The 20,086-nt window shown below is 42.1% G+C and overlaps 1 protein-coding gene across 11 annotated transcripts in view; it reads left to right on the forward strand.

The window, feature by feature from the left end:
- The window catches only part of DNAH5 (dynein axonemal heavy chain 5), a 385,840-nt gene that overhangs the window by 11,935 nt on the left and 353,819 nt on the right, over window positions 1–20,086 (forward strand). For 6 of the 11 annotated variants that reach the window (XM_078365928.1, XM_078365933.1, XM_078365935.1 and 3 more), the window contains exon 2: window positions 8,671–8,830. In XM_078365928.1, the coding sequence (XP_078222054.1) occupies window positions 8,675–8,830 (156 nt within the window). In that variant the 5' untranslated portion in view covers window positions 8,671–8,674. Of the gene's footprint in view, window positions 1–7,935; window positions 8,037–8,670; window positions 8,831–16,718; window positions 16,883–20,086 lie in introns of those variants that run through there. The other 5 variants (XM_035291766.3, XM_078365938.1, XM_078365937.1 and 2 more) reach the window with 2 other exon arrangements.

A 20,086-nucleotide genomic window follows, 5' to 3' on the forward strand; every position in this document is an offset into this window, starting at 1 on the left:
TTAAAATCTATTTTATGAGATATGAGAATTGCAACTCCTGCTTTTTATTTATTTATTTATTTATTTATTTATTTATTTATTTATTTATTTTTGCTCTCCATTTGATTGGTAAATCTTTCTCCATCCCTTTGTTTTGAGTCTTTGTGTATCCTTGCATGTGAAATGGGTCTGTATGTAACATGCCATTGGGTTTTGGCTGTATCTTTTGATTGGGGGATTTAGTCAATTTAAATTTAGGATTACTGCCATTTGATGTTAACTGGCTGTTTTATCCATTCGTTGGTGTAAATTCTTCTTTATGTTGATGCTCTTTACTTTTTGGTATATTTTTAGAAAGGCTAATACTGGTTGTTTCTTTCTATGTATAATGCTTCTTTCAGAAGCTCTTGTAAAGCAGGCCTGGTGGTAATAAAATCTCTGAGTACTTACTTGTTCATAAAAGATTTTATTTTTCCTTCAGTTGTGAAGCTTAGTTTGGCTGGATATGAAATTCTGGGCTGAAAGTTCTGTTCTTTAAGGATGTTGACTATTGGCCCCCACTCTCTTCTGGCTTGTAGAGTTTCTGCTGAGAGATCTGCTGTAAGTCTGATAGGCTTCCCTTTGTAATTAACCTGACGTTCCTCTCTGGCTGCCCTTAGTATTTTCTCCTTCATTTCAACCCTGGTGAATCTGATGATTATGTGCCTTGGGGTTGCTCTTCTTGAGGAATATCTTTGTGGTGTTCTCTGTATTACCTGGGGTTGAATATTGACCTGCTTTGCTAGTTTAGGAAAATTTTCCTGAATAATATCCTGGCCGATCACTAACATCTCGGGATTGCAGCTCCCAGTGAAACCTAAGAGAACGGGAGGACGCCACACTTTCAGACAAATTTTGGTCGCTCATGGAGCAGAAGATTCCCAGTGGAGGAGCTCCATGGGTCACCAGCGCGACTCTTGTGGCCGGCATAGTGGTTTCGCCGGCACCTCGGCACCGCAGCTCTAGGTGCAGAGTAAACGGGACTGGTTCCCCTTCTGACCGAGGTTTGGAGCTCTGGGAAGGCAGAGTCGCCTATTATGGACTCGGGAAGGCAGAGTCGCCTATTACAGATTCAAGAAGGAAGCCAGACTGGAGATTCCCGGGCAGAAAAGCACCATCAGTCTTAACGCCGCTGTTCTGGCCAGCGCAGTGGGTTGCTCATATTTTGGCCCTGGGAATTAACAACTTGGATGTCCACTCAGAGACCTAATTTGAAAGTTGGTAATTACAAAGACGACAGGTGGATAAATTTACAATGATGGGAAGAAACCAGCGTAAAAAGGCTGAGAATACTCAAAATCAGAACGCCTCTCCCTCCAAAGAGGATCACAGTTCCTCATCAACAATGGAACAAGGCTTGATGGAGAACGAGCGCATCCCAATAACAGAATCAGGCTTCAGAACATGAATAATAAAACTTCTGTGAGTTAAAAGAACATGTTGTAGCCCAATGTAAAGAAACTAAGAACTTTGAAAAAAGGTTTGACGAAATCTTAATGAGAATAGACAACTTAGAGAGGAATATAAGTGAATTAATGGAACTGAAGAATACAATGCAGGAACTCCAAGAAGTATGCACAGTTTTAAACACTCGAATTGTTTAAGCAGAAGAAAGGATATCAGATGTCGAAGTCCAACTTAATGAAATAAAACGAGAAGACACGATTAGAGAAAAAAGGATAAAAAGGAATGAGCAAAGTCTCCAAGAAATATGGGACTATGTGAAAAGACCTAATTTACGTTTGATAGGTGTACCTGAATGCTATGGAGAGAATGAATCCAAGCTAGAAAATATTCTTCAGGATAAATCTCTTTTTTTCGTAGATTGCCCAGTATTGAGTATGTCTTTATCAGCAGCATGAAAATGGACTAATACATTCTCCTTCTAGTGACTTCAAGGTCTGGAAAAGAACAAGACCTGCAGGGGAGCTCCCCAGGCAGGGAGTGTATCAGGCTAAAGGTAAAAAAGAGGTGGGCTGTCCAGAAAGGAGAGATGGTAACTGGGCAACCCAACAACTGCCAGGGCTGGCTGTGGCTTTTCTAGTTGGCGAATGATCATAATACCTGACTTGAATGGGGAAGGGGCTTGGAAAGTACCCGTAGAATGAGTGGGGAGATGCTAATGAACTTCTCACACTCTATGCTCTTAAACTCTGCCAAAAGGAGGAAAGAACATGGAGAGGATGAGTCTCTCACAAAGCTGATTGACGTATCGTTGAATTGTAATGTCACCTGCCATTAACTTCTTGCTGCAGAAAGATCAAAGTGACAACATTGTGGTTGCTAACCCAAGTGGCATTTGTTGTTTGTAATTGGGCTTAGCGTTCATATATGATCTTCCATCTATCACACTTCTTGCACTTGATCAACATCTGTGCTTCCCAGAGTTTTAAATCACATCTTGTTAAAATATGCACACCCAGAGTAGCTCGAATATTAACCCTCTTCACTGCATCCCCTATTTTGGTAGTACACTGAGAACACAGCACCTTCTTGCACATCCTAGTACCTTCTGCCCTTGAAGTCTGGAAAACAGATATTGCCACATTTTAAGGGACACGTGTCATTTGACATTAACAAAGATATTAATAAAATTGTTATTGGTGGGTAGGCATGGTGGCTTATGACTGCAATTCCAGCACTTTGGGAGGCCAAGGTGGGCAGTCGCTTGAGGTCAGGAGTTTGAGACCAGCCTGGCCAACATACTGAAACTCCATCTCTATTAAAAATACAAAAATTAGTGGGGCATGGTGGCAGGTGCCTGTAAGCCCAGCTGCTCAGGAGGCTGAGGCAGGAGAATTGCATGAACCTGAGAGGCAGAGGTTGCACTGAGCTGAGGTCATGTCATTGCACTCCAGCTTGGGAGACAGAGTGAGACTCTGTCTCAAAAAAAATGTTATTGGTGGACACAGAATCAAGCTTCTTAGAACCCAAAACCCTTTAAAAATCCATTTAATGAAAACTAGTTTTGAAAAGAGTAATATCATCACTGTGTTTTCATAATGAATGTATAAGTGGAGGATCCATTGTTTAACCTGAACCAAGTCAATGAATTTTCGAGGAGTTTGACTCTGATTACTGATTATTCATATTGTAAAATGTTCACATCCACCCTTGCAATGATTTAGAGGAAAATACGAAACTTTTGGAAAACTGAAGACTAAAAAGAGCATGGCATGCTTGATTGCTGGCAATGAGTTTTCTCAAACATTGGTGCCGCTCAATCAATGAAAGCTTTGAGAATATTTAAAGGGGGCTATTTCTACACATAATATCAAAGAATAAAACTTAAATAAATAAGAATAAATAAAACAAAGGAAAACATTTCTACAGCCACTCTTCTTCAAATACTACCAAGAAAAGACACAGTTCGGGTGAAACTGGGGTGGAGTTGAACGTGTTATGTAGAGTTTGCCAGGCCCGTTCCTCCTTTTAGCTGCTTAACCTGAGAACGCAATCTGCATGATTCAGCCTCCTGGAAGAACAGACAAGGTCTTGCTTGCTTGAATTTAACCTTCTCAAAACTGTCCTGAATGCAAGCTAGGGCTTACCTGGCCCGGTCAACTGTGGAGGGCATCGCACTTTCACTCCTGTCAAACTCTTAGGGAGAGGGGAGGGCAATTCAGATAAGGAAAACTGAGAGGGATTTTCAAATATTCACACACACACACACACGGTGCGTGCACACACACACACACACATGCTACACACATACACACATGCACACATACACACACACACACACACACCTGCATTTCTCACTCATTGTAACGAATGAATAAAGTTCAGATTTTTCATTTAAAGTACAGTGTTTATTACTTTTAAATATACACAGAAATTAGGCCCAGGAGAGCAAAGCATTGCCTAGCAGGAGTCCTCAGGGAATCAGCTTTAATGAATGCATAAGAATGCTTTCCAATTAGCTTATCAATGATTTATGATTACACAGTTCTCTGGAGTGCCTGCAAATATTTAAAAAATGTAATTACTTATAGGAAGAATCAAGAGGCTAAATTTTTTCCCTCAAACAAATTTTGAATACACCATCCATTTACTTAGCAAACTCCTTCTTTACAAACAGCAAAAAGACACACTTGAAACCAGTTCTTGTTTGTGTTACGAAAAACGTCCAGTTTTGAGGAGTCCAAATTGTGAGACTTTGTGTATCTAGAGTCTTGAGGCAGTCTCTTCCCAAGTTTACCTAAAAACAGGGATTTGTGGGGTCACCCGGCAGGAAAGTGTTTCCCAAAGATCTTGTTACACCCTTCTTGCCCTGGTAAGAACAACTCGAGAGAATGAACAATGGTTAATGATAGTAATGGCAAATGGCATAAGTTGAGATTCATTTAAATTTTTAAAATCACATCAAATAAATATTAATTTTATTTAAGTCTGCATATATCTTAAATCTTTCTTAAAATCTAACTTTGTAATTCAATTACTTTAAAAAAATGTTTCTGGCTGGGCACGGTGGCTCATGCCTATAATCCTAGCACTTTGGGAGGTTGAGGAAGGTAGATCACCTGAGGTCAGGAGTTCGAGACTAGGCTGAACAACGTGGTGAAACCTTGTCTTTACTCAAAATACAAAAATTTTGGTGGTGGATGCCTGTAATCTCAACTACTTGAGAGGCAGGAGAATCACTTGAACCCAGGAGCCAGAGGTTGCAGTGATCCGAGATCGTGCCGCTGCGCTCTAGCCTGGGCGACAGAGTAAGACTCCATCTCAAAAAAAAAAAAAAATTCCATTCAGACTGACCTTGATGATCTTACTCTAAGAGTAGTATGGATCAAAAAAAATGTGGTGATGGCAGTTTAATTGTTTGATGGATTCAATAAGGAACTGGTTTGAGAGAAATCTGAAGCTCTAGTATGTTTTGACATTAAAGAGAACAGGCATATTTCTTGAACTAAAAATGTCTTTACTTGTTCAAGGAATCTAGTGGACTTTACAAATGTTCTTTGTTGAGAGTAAAAGGCTTTAAGGAGCGTAGATTCTAAATAGAAAGTATTCCTATTTTAGCAACTCTGGAAAAAGAGGTTTCAAAATTTGCTCAGGAGAAAATCTAATGAGAGCAAAAATGTACTAAAAAGACTAAACAACTGTAAAGCGGTAAGTAGGTCTTCCTCAGTGTTAGGACCCACTCAGAGATCCCCTTGGTCAGGAGTTCCTTGAGTCCCTGGCATATTCGGTAGCCTCTTCTTCTGTGCACCCGGAAGACTTGGTACATATCTCCTCTAAATGCACATAGTGTTCTACTGTTTCTTTGGCATTTATAGATCTCGCTCTCCCTCTGCCCAGGGAGATCCATAAGGGAAGGAGTATGTCTCATTCATCTTTTTTCCCCCTAGTATAGTGTTCGGCATTGTTTGATTGATGAATGAATGAATGAATGAATGAAGAAATTAATGAAAAATTATGGCACGAGGTGAAAGAATGGGAAGAAAGTTTCTACATTCTTGAATGTCCCCTTTCAGCTTGTCGGGGACGCTTGCTAGGAAATGAAATAGATGCCCCCAGATTTATCTGTTGAAGCCATAACCCTTAATGTGACTGTGTTTGGAGATGGGGCTTCTAGGAAGTAACTCAGGTTAAGTGGGGTCCTAATCTGATAGGACTGGTGGTATTAGAAGAAGAAGAGGAAGAAGAAGAAGAAGAAAAAGAAGAAGAAGAAGAGTCGTAGTAGTAGGAGGAGGAGGAAGAAGAAGAGAAAGAGAGAGAACGAGATCCCTAAGGAAAGGCCAAGTGAAGACACAGTGAGGGGGCGGCTGTGTGGAAGGCAGGAAGTGAGCACTCCACAGAAAGTTACCAGGCTGGCATCCTGATCTTGGGCTTCCAGCCTACAAAGCTATGAGAAAATAAATGTCTGTTGTTGAAGCCACCCAGTCTATGGTATTTTGTTATAGCAGCTTGAGTGGTCCAAGAGAGCACCTTATTCCATGCCTTTCCCTCTGTGATCGCTTCTTCCCTCTCACAGGGATGGGTCCTGCTGGCTTCCCTGGTCAGGGCTGATTGGACCAAGGTGAACAGTAGCCCCAAGACTCTCTCCAAGAATTGGGGTTAAGACACACTTACTGGTCTGTTTCCTGTGGGTGTTTGTACTAAGGATTTTAAAACGTGGGTGTCATGGGGTAGCAACCTTCTGCTGTGTGCATGGGGAAGCCAAGGTCTGCAGGGAGAGTTATGCAGAGAGAAGTGGGCATCAGGAGCGGGTCATGATAGGTCCACTGAGAGGTGCTGGCTGGATGTATCTGGCTGGATGTTTCTGGCTGGCCTTTGCACTATGCCCCCTTCCCTTCCTTGTGATTCTTCCTGTATCTTCCCTGTACCTCATTCTCTTTCCTTCAGACAGTTTGAATGGATTTCTGTTACTTTTCATCAAAGCAGCTTGACAAAGATGAGGCGTTTTGAAATTCACTTTCCCTTTCTGGCTTGCATTCTCAGAAAGGAGACTACAGATTAGGGAGCATGTAGAGGCATGTGACAAAGTCTCCTCATCATTGGCAAGAAACGTTTTTCAAGTGCCCAATTTTAGGAATTCTCTGGCATGTTTTCTTTCTGATATTCCTCCCCCAGTGTAATCCTGTGGTAGAGTGTAATTCTATGGTTATTTTTGTCAATTGGTGGTAGATGGTATACATAATGTTTTCCAAATTCAAAATGGCAACTGAGAAAGAAAACTGTCCCAAACAAGGTCTGCTATAGAAATTTTTTGCAGACACAATTTATAACTCCTTTTGGGGAAAAAAATAGCATTTCTGAGCAGTAGTCTGATACACTTGAAGAAGGTTAAGTAATCCATTTGGAAATTATCTACCTACCCACCCAACTGACCATCTGCCTTTTGAGTAGCCTTATGTCACCAGGCATAGCTGATACCATACCATATCGAAGTATAATTAAAAAATTGAAAACCACGATTCTCATATAAATATCAAAAAGCATATGTCAACGTTTTTTCAATTCATTAACGAGAAATCCATCTGGCTTAAGAATTACAGGATATTCTGAAGTATTTATTATCAGTGGAGAGTGCAAAGTTAGCTATCAAAGTGGTTAATGTGCCCCATGACAATAAAACAGTAACTCTTGTGATTATCATATATGAATGATATACATATGATATATATCATATATGTATATGTATATATATCATTCGTATATGATAATATGTATATCATATCTATATATGTATTTTTTGAGACAAGGTCTCACCATGTTGCATGTTGCCTAGGTGGGCCTTGAACTCTTGGGGTCAGATGATCTTCCCATGTCACCCTCCCCAAGTCACTGGGACTACAGGCACACACCACCATATCCATGATTACCTTTGCTGCCAGACAGACATCATTTTCATGTTTACTGAACAGAAATCTACAAGTTACCCTATAACTTCACAGAGTCTGTGACCTAATCAGTGATAAAGACTCATTCAGAGGTACGTTTCCCTAAAGAATGAGATCATCTCTGGATGGGATATCTAATAATGTGTCACTCTAAGACACAAAGTCACACAAACTTCCTTCTTTCTTATTTCCAAGTTTGGATAATTTTTCTTGGGTTGCTTCTTTTTTTTTCCTCTTTTTTCCCCTAAGATGTCTAACAAAAGGGGCATCTTTGGATTGGTTGCTTCTTCTCCATGGAGGATTCAGAATAAAACTTTGACACATGCTTTCTTCAATTGGCTGAGAAATTGCTTTAACACTTCAATATCAAAAATTATTAGTAAGGTCATCCAAGTGCAGAAAGCAGTCATTTCTTGGACAGATTATTTTTCACCATTAATTTTTTCCAACCATTTAATAAGAATGAATTGGCTATGTTCTGATATAGGTGGAAAATATTATTTTGATAAAACAGCAAATCCACTTTATGAAGCTTTATTTTAATTTTTATTTACTTATTTTTTTTAGACAGGCTCTTGCTCTGTTGCCCAGTCTGGAAGACAAGGATGTGATCACAGCTCACTGCAGCCTCGACCTCTGGGCTGAAGTGATCCTCCCACCTCAGCCTCCGAGGTAGCTAAGACCACAGGCATGAAACACTACACCTGGCTAATTACATTTTTGTGTGTGTGTGAAGACGAGGTCTTACTATGTTGTCCAAGCTGGTCTGGAACTCCTGGGCTCAAGCAATCCTTCCATTTTGGCTTCACAAAGTGCTGGGATTGCAGGTGCAATCCCACCCAGCCAGCTTTATTTTTTAATTAGAACAGTGCACCTTGGCAGAAGTAAATGCAATTTTATTATATGTATTGCATGGTTAGCATTTACTGTAATTGTAAACCCCAAACTGCTTGTTACATTTTACTATTAGATATTGAGGTCCAGACACGATTTTTGTTGGTAATATTTTCTCCATTTTAGATAGAAATATTTTGGTAAGCCATGATTCTACAAATATAAAGTTCAGTGGAAAAGCCTTTGGGTTTTCTTTTTGGTAGGGTCCTTTTTAGTTTAAACCTTCTGCTGTGGCAATTTTATATTTTCTCAGATGGATAAAAAAAGGATTCATCTTCTGTGCTTAGCTTTCTATGTCATAAGATTTTATTTTTGCTGGAGTCTTAAGTTTTAATTATAAAAGCATTTTTATTAATAATAATTTGCAAAAAACAGCACCTTAAAATATATCTCTCTTATGTTTGTTTTGTAGCAGAATGCTGTCAGCAAGTAGTCATTGTCTAAAGGCTTTAAGATCAAAACTGAGATCTCCTTGCAGAAGAAGCAATATTGCCTGTGGGCTGCCGCTTCAGTTCCTGCGCAAGATTCCAGCCTGCTCTACAGATTTCCAGCTTGCCAACCCGCACAATCATGTAAGCCAATTCCTTGAAATAGATCTCCTTACATATAAGATATATACAGTTTGCATATATATGTATATGGGTGTGTGTGTGCCTGCCCACATATATGTATGCATACATATATATCTCACTGATTCTGTTTCTCCGGCAGAGCCCTAAATAATCACACACCTTTGCGACTGGTAAACAAGGCCAGGAACTAGCAAAACACCCTCCTCCTCCCTACAAGGAAACTCCTTTTGAAGAGCTTAACTTTTAAAATTTGCTCCCCGATTCTGAGAAGGCTATGTTTACTATGCTGCCTTACATCTCTCCTTCTCTATTTTCAGAATTCATTTTGTTAATCAGCATTCCCAAACTTTTATAAAGTACATTTCACAAACACACTGCTTAACAGTCTTGTTAAGCAGACTTAAAGGATGGGGTAGTATCAAATGTGTGGCTGAATCCGTCAGGATTCTTCTTTTTAAATTAAATTTTATTTAAGTTCTGGGATACAGGTACAGAACGTGCAGGTTTGTTACATAGGTCAATGTGTGCCATGGTGGTTTGCTGCACCTATCAACCTGTCACCTAGATATTAAGCCCCACATACATTAGCCATTTATCTTGATGCTCTCCCTCCCCACCCCCTGACAGGCCCCAGTGTGTATTGTTCCTCTCCCTGTCCATGTGTTCTCATTGTTCAGCTCCTACTTATGAGAGAGAACACCCAGTGTTTGGTTCTCTGTTTCTGTTAGTTTGCTAAGGATGATGGTTTCCAGCTTCATCCATGTCCCTCCAAAGGGCATGATCTCAGAAGCTCCTTAAGCTGCTAAGCCGCTTCAGCAAAGCCTCAGGATACAAAACAAATGTGCAAAAATCTCAAGCATTCCTATACACCTATAATAGACAAGCAGAGAGCCAAATCGTGAATGAACTCCCATTCGCAATTGCTACAAAGAAAATAAAATACCTAGGAATACAGCTAACAAGGGATGTGAAGGACCTCTTCAAGAACTACAAACCACTGCTCAAGGAAATAAGTGAGGACACAAACAAATGGAAAAACATTCCATCCTCATAGATAGGAAGAATTACTATCATGAAAATGGCCATACTGTCCGAAGTAATTTATAGATTCAATGCTTTTCCCATCAAACTACCATTGATATTACTTGCAGAATTAGAAAAAAACTACTTCAAAATTCATATGGAACCAAAAAAGAGCCTGTATAGTCAAGACAATTGTAAGCAAAAATAACAGAGCTGGAGGCATCACACTACTTGACTTCAAACTATACTACAAGGCTACATAACCAAAACAGCATGGTACTGGTACCAAAATAGACACATATACTAACGGAACAGAATAGAGATCTCAAAAATAAGACCATACATCTACAACCATCTTATCTTCGATAAACCTGACAAAAACAAGCAATGGGGAAAGGATTTTCTATTTAATGAATGGTTTTGGGAAAACTGACTTGCCATATGCAGAAAACTGAAACTGGACTTCTTCCTTATACCTTTTTGTATAATATACAAAAATTAATTCAAGATGGATTAAAGACTTAAATGTAAAGCTCAAAACCATTAAACACCCTAGAAGAAAATCTAGGCAATACCATTTAGTACATAGGCAGGGACAAAGATTTTACAATGAAATTGCCAAAAGCAAATGCATCAGGATTCCTAATTGCAAGCAAGAGAGATTGACCATCACTGATTGAAGCAAAAGAAAAAAAAAGAATTGATTAAAAGGGTATCAGGCAGCTCAGAATAGTTGATAATGTTGAATGGTGAGGCTTGGAAAATGGCCAGGTGGATATGTCAGTTGCATCCAAGAGCACAGTCAGACATCCTGCCATGAAACCAATGTGCTGTGGACATTGCTACAACCCATACTGGCTCTGGACACGTGATTGAGAGGTTACTGCAGCCCCAGCTGCCCTTGAAAACTCAGTGCCTCTGTTGCTACTGTCACTTTTGTCAGAATATACTCTCTACTGTCCCATGTTTTGGGGTCATCAGCTCCTGATTCAAGTCCAAGGTAGGTGCATTTGATTGGTTATGTCTGGGTCACATGATGATGCCCTAGGCATAAGTGTGCCTGGGAAAGCACTTGATACGTTTAGTTTGAGTGGGGGGTGGAGGGCTCTGCTTGGGAGGGAATTCTCCAAGTATACAAAGGAGATTTGGATGGCTGTCAGCCAAAGAGGACAAATAGCCACTACATTACCTTTTGGTACCACTTGTCTGTGGAAGGCAGCATGGCAGTAGCAGCTTAGGTGCCATGGCACACATCATGGAGTTCTTAGCTGTTATCAGCAGGAAAGCAGGTCTGGGAGAGACTGGGAGGAGCACACTGAGCAGCCAAGTGGCTAAAGGGATGAGGATGGTACCCATGGGCCTGTGGACCACAATGGTCAGCAGGAAAAGGGTGCCTGCAAGCGGTGAGTGCTGTCCATTGTCAGCCACAGATCCTTAAAGGAGCATCTGAATGAGGCGGGGAGCCTGCCTGCAGCCCTACTCATCACCATCAGGCAAAAGCATCCCAAGGAGGGCCAACAGCTGGGCATCTCTGCTCATACAGCACTGACACCTGCCTGTGCCTGGAGACTCTGCAAGCTCATCTTATGGACGTGGGGTAGGCATTCCTGATTCAACATCCAAGGACACTTGTAAGCCGTCTTATCCCCTACCTCCAAAGTAGAGAGTGGGATTCTGGACACCCAGGGAACTGGGAGCAGTCATGGAGGGGAAGAGATGCCACCCAGCCAGCATCTGTACTTGGGTGGACCTGAGCCCAAATCAATTTGAGATTTTATTCACTGATTGTTTGACTCATGCCACTTCTCCTCCCCCAAGATTGGGATGGTGGTGAAAGGAACCTCTGCTTATACAACTTATAAGTATTCTATTTGTAAAATAAAGTCAACCCACAAAAATATCTGAGACTAGTTGATAGTTGCTGTGTTGATTAGGAATGCTTATAGTTTGGGGTAAGAGAAAACACAACTGACAATGCTTTAAGTGGACAGGAATTCAGTTTCCCCATGTAACAAGTGGGTTTGGGGGAGGCACTTGCTATTGTTGGTTCAGAGATTCAGAGATGTCAAGGCTATCATTTCTGTCATTTGAATGGTTTTGCCTTCATGGTTATAATACGGCTGACTGCAACGGTTCCAGACACCAGGGCCACGTTCCAGCTGGAAGAAGGTGTGAAAGAGACAGCAGTCTGCCTCTTTCATCAGGAAAGCAAAAGAATTCCCAGGGGCCCTAGTAGACTGCCATTTAAGCCAGAATCATGTCACAGAGCCACCCATAGCTGCGAGGGTGGCCGGGAAATATTGACAGTTTCCTGTCTCTCTGCTAGAGGCAGGCAAAGAGTGACATTGAAACGTGCTTGGATTAGATAACGGTGACTTCTACCACTGCCAAGTTTTATCATATGAATTAAAATTGAGTTTTGAACTGATTAATTCCTTCATTTTGTGTTGACACTTGCTAGCCCACGGTTCATGACAGGCAACGAAAGTTTTCCCCCAAAGTTATGAAAGTAAAACAGTCAATAAAATTTTATTTAGTAATCTCTCTCTCTCTTTTGTAAAATAGAAAGGAGTTACTGTTACGTGATTGCAATAATGGGCAAAAATGATGAATTGCATAGAACACTAGGGAGCTGACAGAGCACTGTCAAGCGCTGTTATCCTGAAAATCAGACCTAGAGAATGAAATGTATGATTTTTAAGCATTAAAATGTATTAAAACACAGCACAAAAAGAAACCTTGATTTCTAGTCCTATTTCAGTCAGTAAATAGCTATGTGGCCTCCAGTGAGTTGGCCCTTGTTCTTTTTTCATAAGGTGATAAAAATGTTAATCTTTTAAATTTAATTTAATTTTAAAAATTTTCTGAAATGGAATCTCACTCTGTCACCCAGGCTGGAGTGCAGCAGTGCAGTCTCGGCTCACTGCAACCTCCACCTCCCGGGTTCAAGCAATTCTCCTGCCTCAGCCTCCTCAGTAGCTGGGATTACAGGCATGCACCACTATGCTGGCTAATTTTGTATGTTTAGTATGTTTAGTTCCATCACATTGGCTAGGCTTGTCTCGAGCTCCTGACCTCTTGATCTGCCCACCTCGGCCTCTCAAATTGCTGGGATTACAGGTGTGAGGCACTGAAGCTAGCCTCATAAAATAATAACCTTTTCTATAAAATAAAACATAATCTCAATTGGTTATTCTTGGATCTGAAATTTTATGCTTCTGTGGGATTAGTCTTCATGTCTATGTGGTGGACAAGAAAGAAATCATGCATCCAATTATTTAGTCTTCTAAAATTCAAGAGTTGTTTTTGAGCACCTACTGTGTGCTGGGCAATGAAGGCACCAAGGATAAATCTCTTGTAAAAAGACTAGTTTAGTGGAGGTTTTAAATTCAGGCTTACTTTAAAATTTTCTTAGAAGGTCAGGCGTGGTGGCTCAGGCCTGTAACCCCAGCACTTTGGGAGGCCAAGGCAGGTGAATCACTTGAGGTCAGGAGTTCAAGACCAGCCTGGCCAACATGATGAAACTCCATCTCTACTAAAAGTACAAATATTAGCCAGGTGTGGTGGTGCATGCCTGTAGTTACAGCTACTCGGGAGGCTGAGATAGGAGAATTTCTTGAACTCAGGAGGCACAGGTTGCAGTGAGCCAATATCGTACTACTGCACTCCAGCCTGGGTGACAGAGTGAGATTCTATCTCAAAAAAAAAAAAAAAAAAAAGAAGAGTTAGGAAAAGAAAGAAATGGAATTATTTCCTGAAGCAGGTTAATCTCATATCTTCAATGGCAGGATCATTTTCAGCCATGGTCTGCACAGGCAAGATCTAAGGAGCCTGCAAGCTCCTTCGCCTCCAGTGTCTTCCCCACCAGCCAGTCATCTCACTCAAGGTGCCCATCCTGAGCTGACTCCATCTCCAGAAGGTCAAGCTTACGAGCATGGCTGTAGGAAGGATGTGAGAGCCACCTGAGCCAGCTATCTTGTTCTGGCCAACAATTTCTCACTGCGGAAATTAATCTATAATATTAGCAGGAAAGCCACAAGGGGGTTTTATGCGGGTAGTGTCTAGGGGAGGGAGTCCTTACATATTAATGGTAGACCAGGGTGGCTGAAGAAGCTCTGAAACCCAGACACGACCCAAGGAAGTCCACTCTAGCTTGGGGATCCTAAACAGCATACATCTTTCTGGGAGCAAAGGGCTTTCAGCAGGAAGGGAACATCAAAGACAAAAATGTGTAGGTCACATTGTGCCTAAAAAGGCACAGATCAGGGAACTGTAAGATTGTATTAGCCTAGCTCCACCCCCAGTCTCTCTCTGAGATCAGAAGGACCCATGTTGGCACAGAAGCACCTGACACAGAAGCTTCCCTGAAGGTGCCCCTCCCTAGACCCCCCTGCTCAGCTTCAGTACTGTCTGCCATCTCAGTAGACTCCAGAGGCACCAGCTCCTTCTGCTCTTCTGCTTATGTAGCCCCGGGGAGGCTGCTTCATCTCTCTCTGTGTCTCATCTGTAGTAGGTAGGGACACTAACGATAATGGCCAAGTTTAGAGGATGTTTTAAGATAAAATGAATTAATGCACACAATTACCCAGACAAGTATTAGTTTGCATGTCACCTTCTTAGACCTGCCCTCTATGGACAGACTTTTCCCCCGAAGCTGCATACTTGGACCAAGCAGAGTTTTTTCCTCTGTTAATCACTGTTTTCTTGAGGGCCTGAGGGTTATACTGAACTCTGATGACGTTCTAGTGAGGGAGGCAGGGAGATGACACTGTGCATTTCCTGACAGCAGCAAGGAGCCCAGGGATCTTGAGTCCCAGGCAGTCTTCCTCTTTGAGCCAACACCGGAGGTATCAGGGGGCAAAGAGGCCCTTTATAGGCAAAGTTACACAAACTGCCTTCAAAAGCAGATGGCTGGAATGTCATTTCTACTTAGTTTCTCAAGAGTGTTTTTGCCACTTAAGGTTTTTTCTCCCTCTGGTAAGAATGGGAATACTTGTTCAAGAGTTAATTAGGACCCGGCACAGTGGCTCACACCTGTAATCCCAGCACTTTGGAAGGCGAAGGTGGGAGGAACACCTGAGGTCAGGAGTTCAAGACCAGCCTGGCCAACATGGCGAAAGCCCGTCTCTACTAAAAACACACAAAAAATTAGCTGGGCATGGTGGCAGTCGCCTGTAATCTCAACTACTTGGGAGGCTGAGGCAGGAGAATCACTTGAACCTGGGAGGCAGAGGTTGCAGTGAGCCAAGATTGCACCATTGCACTCTAGCCTGGGCAACAAGAGCGAAACTCTGTCTCAAAAAATAAAAAAAAAAAAAAAAGAAGAAGAGTTAATCAGGTATTTAATAGGCCTGACGAGCAGATGCAATCTCTCCTGCCTTGTGGAGATCTGAGGCTGGTCTTCCTATAGTTCATAGTCTAGTGCAGGGGTTCCCAACCCAGGTCCATGGTCTGTTAAGAAATCAGGCCTCATCGCAGGAGGTGAGTGGCAGATGAGCCAAAGAAGCTTCATCTGCATTTACAGGTGCTCCCCATGGCTCACATTACAGCCTGAGTTCCATCTCCCCTCAGATCAGTCAGGTCATTAAAGTCTCATAGGAACACCAACCCTATTGTGAACTGCACATGTGAGGGATCCAGGTTGCACACTCCTTATGAGAATCTAATGCCTGATGATTGGTCATCGTCCCCCATCACCCCCAGATAGGACCATCTAGTTGCAGGAAAACAAGATCAGGGCCCCTACTGATTCTACCGTAAGGTGACTTGCATAATTATTTCATTATATATTACAATGTAATAATAATAAATGTACAATAAATGTAATGCGCTTGAATCATCCCCAAACCACGCCCTGCCTTGTCCGTGGAAAAACTGTCTTCCACGAAACCAATCGCTGGTGCCAAAAAGGTGGGAAACCACTGGCTTAGTGGATCTGCTCTGATCAAAATAGTAGCCACAGGGCGCACTTGCCACTGAGCACTTGAAATGTGGCTGGTCCAATGAGACGTGCTGTACATATAAAACCCATGTCAGATTTCGAGGGCTACTATGAAACAAGAATGTAAAATATCTTATGAATAATTTTTATATTGGTAACATATTGAAATAATATTTTGACTGAACCATAGTAATGATTTTATTCATTAATGAATGCAGAAATGGAAACATTTTATTAAAACTAATTTCACCTGTTTCTTTTACTTTTAAAAATGTGGCTCCTGAAAACATAAACTTTCACATGTGTAGGGCATTATCTTTCTATTGGACAGTGCTGGCCCAGATGACAGAGATTTTTGCAGATACGAGATATTTCTATTCAAATTTCTTTGGAAGTACTTTAAGGCAAAGTTCCTTGAAATTCATACATGCCAATGAGGTATTATTCTGATGGGTGTACAGTATTTAGAAAGTTATCTTTATCACCTATAGATTAAAACTCAAAGTTAAACGTTTCTATTGAGGTCTAAGCTGGAGAAATAGCTGTGAAGGTACCGAACACAGAAGCAATGAGAAGAATCTAAAACTTGCAATCTAAGACTAATAAGACTGTGCGATTTAAAGTTGAATTCTTCTAAATTTCATTTTGAATTATTTTTTCCTATTAAAGCTAGAAACACTAAAAATTCCGCATTTAAACAAATGCTAAAGAATCGGGGAGCGCTAGGAGAAACCTAATGGAAAATAGTCAAGAAACGGCGCCTGGGGCCCCGCGGCAGCCCGGAAGCTCTGGGCTTCCCCGGGACGGGAACCGGCAGCGAGCCCGCGGCTGTGCAGGTGCCTCAGGAGCCGGAGCCCGGGAAGCGCCGCGCACGGGGCGGGGGCCAGGCCCAGGCGGAGCATTGCCCATCGTCATGGCAACGGCAGAGCTAGCAAACAGCCGGCGAGTCGCGCGGCCTGAGCGGAGTCCAGGGAGCAGCCGCGGGCAGGGGCGGCGGCGACGACGGGGTCCTCCCTGCACCGGTTGGCCGCGGCCAGCGAGCTACGAGTCCCCGCGGAGAGCCGCAGCGCAGCGCCATGGACAAGCTGGTACTGTGCGCGTTCGGGCCCCGCGGCTACCACGCCCAGCCCGTGCCGCCGCGGCGCATGCGCGGCCGAGTGGCAGGGGCTCCCGGGCTCCGGGGGTGGGCGGCAGAGGCCAAGGAGGGGCTCGCCTCTGGTCCAGGGTTTTCAGAGTTTGGGGCCCGAAAGCGCTTTCTTGACCTTTTAAGGCTGGAGTTGCTGTTTCAGGAGTTTTGCACGTTTTTTTCCGCAGGTGGTAGTGGTCAGTCACGCCCACCAGGGCACCCCAAAATGTAAAACGCACTAAGTTCAGGGCGACGTGGACCTGAGCCACCCGTTGTCTCATAGCGAGCATCAGAGATATCCAGGTGTGGCTAAGGTCGCTTTGGTGCCTGTCGTTTGTGGGCTGTTACTAGCTCTCATTAGCCTTTAGGTTTGGACAAAAGCGAATGTTTAGTTGCCTTGGAGAGGGAGGGGTGCGGTGTGCAGAGAAAGCCCCGCAGGGTGGGTTCTTTCCGTCTCTTACATTTGTCTAGCACATGCAGCTGGACACGCACCTGTACATTTAAATCAGCTTTCATTTCCTTAGTCTGGCTCTTTTTTTTTTTAAAATGAATATTGTGGAATGAAGAATAATTCAAGTACTCTATTTGTTTTTGCATTTATCTTCAAGGACGATTGCATTTATATGTATTTTCATTAGGTGCACTATCTACAGGCAGCAATGTAGGGATCTGTTATAATAATCGGTAAAATATACACTTTGTCATGATCTTAAAGATATACATTTATGCTTATTGAATTAAGAGCAATGTATCTAGATTATGCAAATTATACTTCAGCGTTTACCGCCTCTCTGTAAATACTTACCTTGCTCAAAATTGGCTTTTATTCTTGTGTGCATCTTTTTATGGTAGATACGTATTAATATTCTTATTTTCATATAATTTATGTCATAAATACTTGGAAATTTCACTACATTTTATGTTTATTAAAGACATACTCGTTAGTTTTTTTTGTTATTTTGACTGTTCCCATTTTCTGTCAAAGAAAATGGTGACCCTGAAATGACAGATGACATTGTTTCTTCTAATACCAGTAAACCAATGACTTTTTTTATGTCTTAATTTTAAGTCCATATAGAATACAATCTTACATAAATTCACCAAGTTTTCCCCTGTAAGGATATAAAGCATGGCTATTGGCTTTTGTCTGTGTTGTTATATTTTATTAATTATGATTGCTTTTGGGTTTCAGTGCTATGCTCTTTGCCTCTAAGTTTCTCTTGATCTGTTCAAGTTGAAGTTAAAGAATTTGAAAATTATCAAATATCTGTTATTTAACTTCCATAGTAAACTTGTTATTTAACTTCCATAGTAAACTAGGAAGTTAAATTGATATATCTCTTTTCATCTATTAAATTTGCAAATTTATTTTTCTTTATTTTTAACATTTATATAATGAATATACAGATTTTATACATATATAATTTATAGTTAGAAACATTATGAACAATAATTGCCTTAATGTTTGCACAACTTTCTTCTCCTAAGACATGCTTAGCAAGCATCCTTTGCTAAGTATTTTCTGTTCCCTTGGGCCATGTCTTTGTAAACACTGTTTTACTACCCATGCTCTCCCCAGCTAAGTAAGCAGTCCCCATTTTACATAAGTTTGAAAGTGTGGGGGAAGGTGGTAAATGAGCATGTGCAGGTCAAAGTGAAGACCAGGAACGGTGAAACAAACCTACAGCCCAGTCCTCCTCTGATTCCGGTACTGCATGATTTATTTAACCCCCATCACTGGCTGGTGCCTCTAGGCCAAGATTGATTTGGAAGGGATTTTGGTAGCCCTAATGATTTATGATCCATGCTGCACATACGGATTTTTGTGGTTATACTATGTAGAAGAGATAGAAGCAAATAGACACTCCATCAAAGTACAAGGTGTAGGAATTGTTGCATCCCTGGAATGTGACTTTCACAGGACGTTGAATTCTCGCAGGAAGGCAGGGCTCCTTGTGTTTTCCCCAGGTGCCTGGTAATGGTGTGGCCAAGGCTTGTCTCAGGATTGGGAAAAGGATACAATGAGTTTGGCTATTTCGAGGAATTGGTTCCTGCTGCTTAAGAAATGCTAGGAGGAAGTTTACCTGTTACGCGTTCTTTAGTCACGCTAAGCTCTTTCCTGGCACTCCGCAGCGCGGCTGTTTATTTATACCTCTGTTCTGTTTGCATTTGGCTTTACTTCTTACTGCCTTCCTTTTAACAAACAGACAAAAAAAGACTTGAGCAACTGCTCGCTCATTACTTTGTTTATGAGTAAAAACCAATGGCTTCAACTCAAGAGTAAATTACCTACCAGGGATGTTTGTGTTTCCCAGACTGTGGAGTTCCAGTCCAGCCAGGAAACCAGCTTCGAGACAGGGCGTGGGCCAGTGTGTCCTGTCCTCGAGGGGGAGGCCCGGCCTGTGGCCAAGCCCATGCGTGGGGTGAAGGGCACAGAACTGGTGGAAGGTTCTATTCACCTCTGCCTAGAGAAAATGCTTAGAAAGTGAGGCTGTAGTTGAGGAAATGGTATTACAGATACTTGAGCAGTTCAGTTCCATTTATATGAATACTTATGAGGTACCGACTATGTTTAAAGTACTGTGGAAAGGCTCTGAGGAATATGACCTTTCCTTCTTTCTCTTTTTTAATAGAGTCTCACTCTGTCACCCAGGCTGAAGTGGTGCAGTACAATCTGCAACCTCTTCCTCCAGGGTTCAAGCCATTCTCGATTCTCCTGTAATTCTCCTACCTCAGCCTCCCGAGTAGCTGCGATTACAGGCGCCTGCCACCACACCCTGCTAATTTTTTGTATTTTTAGTAGAGATGGGGTTTCACCATGTTGCCCAGGCTGGTCTCGAACTCCTGGGCTCAAGTGATGCTCCCGCCTCACCTCCCAAAGTGCTGGGATTACCAGGTGTGTGCCATGGAGTCTGGCCACCCTCCCTCTTTCTTCTTCATTCATCCCTTCTTCCCTCCCTCCCTCCCTCCCTCGTTTCTTCCTCTCCCTCCTCTCTCCCTTCCTTCTTCTTTGCCTTTCTCATTTGTTCCTCTTTCCCTCTCCCTTCCTCATCCTCTTTTCCTTCTTTCCTTCTTTTTAAAATACATACTGCATGCTTTCTTTTCTTTTCTTTTTTTAGACAGATTATCACTTTATCACCCAGGCTGGAGTGCAATGGCATGATCT

This window comes from Callithrix jacchus, chromosome 2 (assembly GCF_049354715.1).
Source record: "Callithrix jacchus isolate 240 chromosome 2, calJac240_pri, whole genome shotgun sequence".
Lineage (NCBI taxonomy): Eukaryota > Metazoa > Chordata > Mammalia > Primates > Cebidae > Callithrix > Callithrix jacchus.